Below are 8,920 nucleotides of genomic sequence, written 5' to 3' on the forward strand. Positions count from 1 at the left end.
ATTGTGTAACACATTCCTCTAATGGTTAACATCGTTTCTTCGCTTCTAGCACTTTCTGATATGAAACATTTGCAAATTTAGAGTGTTTAACTCTTTTACAAGCAAGTACTGGTGTTTTGTCAATTTAGCCTCCGTAATTAGTGATACCATTTCGTCAGCGCTGAATTGTACAGAAGAGGTGCTTGATTGGGCGGAATCATTAATTATCGCAGTGACGGCAGAACTATCGACCTTTGACAGTTGAGCTAATCTGCGGCGCTTAGATCTCTTACTGCAGTCAGCAGATGGTTTTCTATGCAATTGCTTGCTTGTAGAGGACAAATCTTCATTACCAGTCTTTGCAAATATAAAAAGAGTGCAATTTTCATTTTCATTTAACTAGTCGCAGTATTTGGTGATTAGTCTGGATCTTGATCTGTTAACTTGCGTCCAATATTTCAAAAAAATTCGGCAAAGGTAGAAAATGCAATTTTTCAAACTGTCAATATTTACATTTTCGCCTGATGGCATAGCTTGTATCAGGGCTTCAAAAACTTTCCGTTTCCTTTCTTCTTGGTTTTTGACGCTTTGATAGGAGAGCCATTTGTAACATTCGAGCAAAAGAACACTTATAACTCGATCCTAAAATAAATTTACAAAAATGGTCAATAGTGCCAATTAGAAGTGAAACCTTGAACACCTTTTTGAAATTGAGGGTTGTCGTATAATCTTTATGCATTACCCAGAGGAAGCTAAACGCAGTTAAAAGGTTTTGATATTGAAACTAGAGATCTGGTCAAACATTTTGGTACTAATATCATGAGTGCAATTTGGTGCAAAAGTAATTAAAAGCTTTGATAAATCGAAAAAGGGAATTTTTTTTATACTTTCTGCCGCTTATTTAAAATTATATTTAAACTACTATTAAGACACTTTAAAGAAAAAAATCAAATACTTGGTATATTCTACATACCTTCAGCTTTCAGCTCCACATCAAGAAAGTTCTGACATGTAAATATTTTTGATCAAAATCTGCTCCGGGATTCACTTAAAATAATGCGTAGTATTATAAATAATACGCACTTATGGAAAGTCCTCACTTTCGACGGTTGAAACGGAGCTTTAGCGTTAAAAAATTATTATTTTTTCTATTCCCAGTTAGAGTGGCTGTTTGTTAGTAATTAGACAGGACATGGTGTCAAAATGACACATCAATATTTTTTTCGAATGACCTACTATGGTACCACTGTGCATTGTTGTCCTTACAGGAGTACGCCTGTACCTCCGTAGGTCGCCTAACTCTCTGGTAAAATTTACCGGCATTCTTCCTGTCGGCCAGCATTTCAAGCTCGTCGCACTCACGTTTTTTCGCCTCTCTCTTCTCATTGCGTCAAATACGTCTCGCTTCCCTCTTCAGATCCCTATAGCGGTCCCAGATAGCGCGCGTTGCGCCCGATCGCATCGTGTCCCTGTAGGCGGCATCTTTTATCTCTGCAGCTTCCTGGCACTCCTCATCGTACCAGTTGTTCTTTCGGGCTCGCTGAAATCCTACTACTACTTCGGCGGCGGACTTAATGAGCGGGAAATGTGGTTCCACTGCTCGCATATGTCGGTTTGTTGAAGAGTGCTCTCTGAGAACAGGTGTGAGAGTCGAGTAGCGAATGCATTGGCTGTTTGTTGTGATTGCAGTTTTTCCACTTTAAGCTTTCTTTGCATATATGGGCGCACATTTTTTGCTGCAAAGAGGCGGGTGCGTATCTTGACTGCAACAAGATAGTGGTCTGAGTCGATGTTTGGTCCTCGGAGTGAACGTACGTCCAAAACACTGAAGGGCCCCGGCGCAGTCGATTAGCCTCAGTCCGTTCAGGGACGTTTCGCCGAGGACGCTAAATTTTCCGACGGTGGCATTGAAGTCGCCAACCACGATTTTGATATCGTGGCAGGGGCAGCGCTCGTACGTGTGCTCCAAGCGCTCATAGAAGAGATCCTTGGATACCTCTTCCGTCGGGGCATGGGCGCAGATGAGCGAGATGTTGAGGAATCTCGCTTTGATACAGATTAGGGCTAGACACTCGTCCACCGGAGTGAATGACAGCACCCTGCGACGGAGTCTCTCCCACCACAAATCCAACACCGAATTTGCGCTCCTTCCTTTACATGCCAGCTGCAGTAGACGTCACAAGGCCCCAGGCATTGTTTGTCTTGCCCCGCCCAACGCATTTCTTGGATAGCGGTGATGTCAGCTTTTGTTCTACCGAGGACATCAACCAGCCAGGCAGAGGCACCTTCCCCATTGAGGGTCCGGACATTCCAGGTGCATGCCCTCAAATCGTAACAACATTTGCCGTGGCCGTCATCATAAGGGGCGTCTCATCCGAGGCATTCCTTCGCTTCTTCACTGGAAGGGGCTTTTACACACAGCGCACATCCCATTGCTGGGACGGTGGTGGTTTAGCAAAAAAATTAACTTTTATATAGCGAGCCGCTAGCTCCAAGACAGACACCCGCTTGCAGCCGCACTTACTGGCGAACAGACGCTGTAGACTTCAGGGAGTCCTTAATCAAAATAAGTCGGAGTAGCCTCACCGAAGCTCCCTCTCTTCCTTCCGTGACCAAGGCTCCACTAGGAATGGGTACCGCATCTCGCACATGGGTTGCTCACGCTGCCCCGAGTGCGCGAACGAGGACGAAAGAGTCGGGAATGAGTATAGCCGTGCAACCGTAACTGCATACCCGGCACTCTATTTGTCAATGTTACTATGGCTTATTATTACAAGCCTTTATTTAACTTGCTCATCCCGCGGAAATTTTAAACTAACTTCCCGACAAGCTAGAGACTTAAAATTTTCAGCATAGTTCCAACCATGATGACAATGCAATTTAATACAAAGGCGATCGAAACACAGTAAAAGTTATGGCTAACAGGGCGTAATTTGCCAAAAACAAAGTAAAAACGCTATAAATTTGTTAAAGCTGCCGGCGGTAGTAAATAATAAGTATAGTTTCAGGCGCTAGAAGAGAAATACCGGAAATTTGCTTCAACTGTGTTTAACATGGCCAATCTTACGGCACTCGAATTTTACAGGAGAGCGAAAACCCGATTTTTCTTTGAAGGCATTGCCTTGATAGGCGCTATTTTCTCTAGCTATTATTTTACAAAAGTGTTATTTTAATAACGATTTTATGATTCTTACCGCTGAAACACAATACCGGCGTACGCCGAATTTTCGCCGACGTCAGCAACTTCCTCTCAAAAATTTCGCTCAGTAAAACGCGACTACGGCCAAAACGAATTAAGCTACTTATGACAAGGTACAATTAAAATTTTTACAAACAACAAGATTATTAATTTTTAACAAAAACTAATACAGTATTTTTCAGTTTCGATTTAAAGGGAATATTTAGCATATGGCCACAATGGTTCGTATTTTGCCGCTGCCGCCAGCGACGACAATAGAATTAAGCCTATCGTCGCGAACAGTCGTCGGACGAACGCCGTCGTTTGCTTTGGTTGTGCGCGTTCTCATATACGTCAGTGTGTTTTAATTTTTACAGCGAACATTCCCGGCGAAAAATTCCCCGTTCGCCGGCATTCTGTTTCAACGGTTATGCATAAATCTCGATGCCTGGAGTTCAGGGTTACCAAATCTCATTTTTTTCACAATGGCGATTTAGGGTTCTCGGTTTTTCAATGTCTGGTTATCACTACTTGCCGGTTAAACATCATTATCGACATTTTCGACATCATGCATATAAGATGTGATCGATAAAGCAGTCGTTGTATTTCATCAGAGATTCTACCTCCGATTCGTGCTAACCAGACATAGAACAACCGGCCCTTAGGCGGTTTTGCACCTGGTCGATTGGCGGTTTCGCAAAAACATCGGCGATATATATGTAGTTAACTTACATACATATGTTTCCATAGAATGACATATCTGTGGTCATAAGCAATAACCGCCTAAGTCGAAAAACCTGAATTCGAAAAAAAACATTTTAAACATTTGGACTGCAATGTTAGCCTTATGGGGAAACCAAAATATTTTCGCCTATAACTTTTTAAGTAGCCTAGTTGGTGAGATGGGGATTTCACGAACGCATGGAATAGGGGTTGAAGAATGCGATAGCATATTGTCCAAAATGCAACCTTGCCAATCCCTATAAGATAAAGCATAGAATGCTCATTAAAGTGTTTTATTTCAGTTAGTTTACAAATTGATTGAAAAGTATAAGTATATTAAATAAATGATTTTAAAAAGAGATTCAGCAACGGCTTGGACAATACGACGACTTCACGGCTCGACCACTTCAACTTAGACAACTTGACGACTTTACGACGGAAAACTACTTTGGCCACTTAACAACGTGAACTACGATTCGACCACCAACTGATTCGCGACTCCTCTTCAACTCTTCGATGAACGATGGCTTTTTTATTCCTACCACATCTGCTACTTGACGTTTTCTCTCCATTCTTTCGACCACTTCTCTCGTTCTCCAGCGGGTTGCCAACTACATATTTTACATTCGGCCATCTGACTACTCATCGTCTGTCCCAGACGATAATAAATCATCGTTGTGTTCGACGTATTTCCATAATTTCATATTGTCAGCACTTGTTGTTGTTACATTCGGACCTTCTACCTGCGCTGCCTTTCGAACATCATAGCGGCCGTTCCTTTTGACTTTTACCACCTCATATGGACCGAGAAACGGACTCGCCAGCTTCTTTCCAGCGACAAACTGTGTGCGTTTAACAGACGCCAGATCTCTTTCTTTGTAGATGTATTCACCTTTACGCTTTTTGTCATAATTCTTTTTGTAGAGGTCTTGCTGTATTTGCTTTTTGGATTCTTCGCGAGATTTCTGCCTCTCCGTGTCAAAGCTTTCTGCACATTCTTGCTCTAGCACGCTCAAAACTCTATCACTAATTTGGTTTTTCATTTGTACGCCGAACATAAACTCAAACGGCGACTTCTTGGTTGAGCTATGCATATGTGAATTGATTGCGCTTTGGACTTGTGGAACAAATTTATACCATTTTGAGGGATCTTCCGCGGACAGCTTTGAGATTATAGACAGCATTGATCTGTTAACGCGTTCAATTTGCCCGTTGCCCCTAGCAACACCCGTAGTGGTCCAGACGTTTTCGATAGCATTCGACTTAATGTATTACTCAAAGTAGTGCAAGAAAAACTGCCCCACGGTCGCTCACTATGCGAGAAGGCAGGCCGAAGACGGTCGACCATTCTGCCAGTTTTTTAAGTACCTCATCGCAGCTTGTACTCTTTGTCGTAAATAACCAAACAAATTTTGAAAACCCGTCGACCATAGAGAAAACGTATTTATACTGTTTAGTTGTTGCGTCCATTGGGCCTAAATGGTCAACATGCAGCGTATGTAGAAGTAGACTTCCCTTGTCGATGCAGCACACATAACCCTCTTGTTTTCCGAGTTTCTTGTTATACAGCAAACACTTTACAGAGGCGTTGACTATTTGTGCTACTTTACGTTCTTTGTGGGGAATCCAAAACTACTGCTGTACGCTATGCATCGTCTTTTGAAGTGCGCAATGGCCAACGTTAAGAGCCTCAGATATAATTTCACGTTCCATCTCCTTGGGTACGACGACTAAATTATTACCATTCACGCTTTTATACAAAATATCTCCCTTAACGTTGAACCCATCATAAGGACGACTTTTAAGAACTTCTAAAATAGCGTTGGTGAAACTGTCTTTTCGCTGAGCACTTTTTAAGCGGGCTGAAATCTGCGAGCCCATGGCCAGCACGTTTGGAAAGCGACTCAAGCAATCTACGTGTTTCAACTTATTTCCAACACGGTGTTCAACTCGAAAGTTGAAATCTTGCAGGTACAAAATCCATCTGGCAACCTCTCGTGGTACGTCCTTCTTTTTAATGGTTTGTGTAAACGCGGAACAATCGGTGACGAGCGTAAAGTTAACACCCAGGAGGTAATTTCGGAATTTCTCGATCGCAAGATAGGCTGCTTTGACCTCTAAAACATAGCTGTGGCGGTTAGCATCACTAGGCGTCGTTTTCTTGCTCCAGTAAAGTATAGAATGCAAGCTTCCATCGAACTTCTGCAACAGCGTCGCACCGAAACAGTCTTTCGAGGCATCAGTATGTAATTCCATGGGAGCATTTCTACAATAAATTCTTAAAACTGGTTCAGCACATAATGTATTCTTCAACTGACTGATTGCTTTCAGTTCGTCAACTTTAAAAGGCATATCCTTTTTCAACAAGTTTGTCAGGGGCCGTGCTATCTGTGCATACCCTTTTTTTATAAATTTTCGGAAAAATTCGGTTAATCCTAAAAAGGATTGCACCGCTTTGACATTTCTCGGTGTATCGAAATTTCTAACAGCGCTTGTTTTCTCTTGGCCCGGCCAAATTTTGCCACCTTCTATTGTATGGTCAAGAAAGTCGATCTTGCTCTCCAAAAAATGACACTTCCTCCATTTGATGTTTAGGTTGTAATTGGACGCCACTGACAGTACTTGCTTCCGCTTGGTGATACATTCTTCAGACGTTTGTGCGTAGATGATAATGTCGTCCACATAAATCTGCATCATATCTTGGTCAACGAGATTTTGGAAAACGTAAGTGATAAATCTTACAAACGTATCAGGGGAATTGCAAAACCCAAACGGGGCTTTGTTGAACTCGTAAAGGCCCTGCTTTGTGATAAATGCCGTCAATTTGCGAATTGGCTCGTCAATGGGTACATGGAAAAATCTGTTTTCCAGGTCCATGACAATGAACATTTTTGCCGCTTGAAGCCTTTCGAGCACGTCTTCAATGAGGGGTACTGGGAAGCAGTCTTTTAGCACCATGCTGTTTAACTGCCGAAAATCAACGCAAACTCTGTACTATCTGTACTGTGCTATCTTTCTTTTTTACAATAACCACTCTACTAGCGAAGTTAGATGTTGATTTGCGTACCACACCATTTTCCAGCCATTCGTCAACTTGTTCTTTTATGGCATCACATTCAACAGGTGGATGACGACTTGTCTGCTGACGAAACGGCGTAATCTGACCATCTGGAAGTATTTTCAGGAACACAGGACACTCAACATTGCTTTCCGTTGGTTTGTAATCTTTAATTATCGATCGTATTAGCGACTGGAACTGCTGCGGTGAGTTGATTTCTACTTTATTTTCCGAGACATTGTAGACCATTAGTTCACTCGATGTGTCACTACCCTCTTGACCTATCGTTTTCGTGAATTTGTAGCCACTGTCATCGAGCGTTAAGCTGAAATTAGATGCAAAATCAAACCCCAGTAAAGCGTCATACAGAATTGCATAGTCTTACACCTTTTATTGTCCTTAATCACTTGAATGCGTTTTGAAAACTGCGGGCAGGTTTTAGAGATATTTCCAGCTCCATTATATTTGAAACATTTAGTATCAGTTTTACAGTCCTTTCTTAAATGGTCTGGGGACCCACAATTAAAACAACGAGTTATTTTTTCACTCTGTGTACTTCTTTTTACAGGACCGTATTGTTTATATTTCTTTTCGATATCGTTCATATGGTCAAGTACATCATATTTTTCGTAAAGATCATGGTACGATTTGCAGCCGTACATACTGTATTTGCATTCGCTTTTGACATTCAATCCGTCAACAATGTAACGTATGACAGATTCACTCCCAACTTCACCTACCGCTGCTATTTTTTTCATGCTTAACACATATTGATGGGATGTTTAGTTACTTTTTTTTCTTCTTTCGCTTAACTTCTTATGTATTACGGCACTTGCAAACGTACGTTTAAACTCTTTTAATAGCTCTTCATATGTACTTACAAACACCGATTCGAGATGTAGTTGTTCCATCTGTGTCATTTTTCCGCGAGCTTTCACATATTTTTGTTGCTCAGTTAGGTTATACGCGGTCTCGTTTTGCCCAATTTAGCCAGCCAACGTTCCACCGGCACACTTTTCCCATCAAAATTAGGCAAAACTTTCGCGAAATTTTCTGTTGCAATTTTGGGCTCATTTTGACGAATTTCGTCAGCTTGAATTTTTAGAGTAAGCAATTGAATTATGTCGTGTAAACTTTTACTATTTTCTTCGATTTTAGCCTCCATGTTTTCGCTCTTGTTATTATTGTCACTTTCTACTTCGCTCACAGCTTTATCTTCACTTTCGTTTTTATTTTTATTATCTTTTCCCGCTTTTGACCGTGTTACGTATTGTTGTCTTCTTTGCGCTTCCGCGTTCTTTCTCATAGTTTCTCACACATTGCTATTCTTATAATTTAAACGGCACATTTCCATTTGTATTTGCCCCTTCGTTCTTCTTTTAAGAAATTCGGCTGGTACGGTAAAAGTGTAAAAATAANCCCGCTTTTGACCGTGTAACGTATTGTTGTCTTCTTTGCGCTTCCGCGTTCTTTCTCATAGTTTCTCACATATTGCTATTCTTATAATTTAAACGGCACATTTCCATTTATATTTGCCCTTTCGTTCTTCTTTTAAGAAATTCGGCTGGTTCGAAGTTTCCAGAGGTTGTCACTTAGAAGGTTATTATACGGTAAAAGTGTAAAAATATAATGCAGCTTAAGCGAGCCACTTTTGTTGTTGTTCAATAGTCCAGCACAAGGGTTGAGCCCCCAAATATAAGATGGAGCATAGAATGCTCATTAAATTGTTTTATTTCAGTTAGTTTACAAATTGATTGAAATGGAGTGCAACGGGGTATAGTCATTGCGCTGGGTATGCAGTAGGGCTGATGATACCCGGGTACCCGGTTACCCGGGTATTACCCGGGTGCCCGGGTAATTCGGGTAATGCCCGGGTACCCGGGTACCGATTACCCGGGTATTACCCGGGGCTTTTATTACCCGGGTAGTCGGGTATTACCCGATTTGCCCGGGTACCCGGGTAATATACATATGTTGGTGCC

At 41.7% G+C, this 8,920-nt stretch overlaps 2 protein-coding genes across 2 annotated transcripts; both read right to left on the reverse strand.

Annotated features, from left to right (window-relative positions):
• Positions 1-3,976: 3,976 nt before the first annotated feature.
• On the reverse strand, positions 3,977-5,173 carry LOC108359915 (uncharacterized). The gene has a single exon (XM_017611991.1). The coding sequence runs from the start codon at positions 5,062-5,064 to the stop codon at positions 4,519-4,521; it is 546 nt and encodes a 181-aa protein (XP_017467480.1). The 5' UTR covers positions 5,065-5,173; the 3' UTR covers positions 3,977-4,518.
• A 1,098-nt stretch (positions 5,174-6,271) lies between these two features.
• LOC108359916 (uncharacterized) lies at positions 6,272-8,329 on the reverse strand. Its single transcript, XM_017611992.1, has one exon. It carries the CDS (start codon positions 7,185-7,187, stop codon positions 6,858-6,860), a length of 330 nt encoding a protein of 109 aa, XP_017467481.1. The 5' UTR covers positions 7,188-8,329; the 3' UTR covers positions 6,272-6,857.
• Positions 8,330-8,920: the final 591 nt, after the last annotated feature.

Source organism: Rhagoletis zephyria, unplaced genomic scaffold, assembly GCF_001687245.7.
Source record: "Rhagoletis zephyria isolate East Lansing unplaced genomic scaffold, Rhagoletis_zephyria_1.1 Rzeph_scaffold_00488, whole genome shotgun sequence".
Lineage (NCBI taxonomy): Eukaryota > Metazoa > Arthropoda > Insecta > Diptera > Tephritidae > Rhagoletis > Rhagoletis zephyria.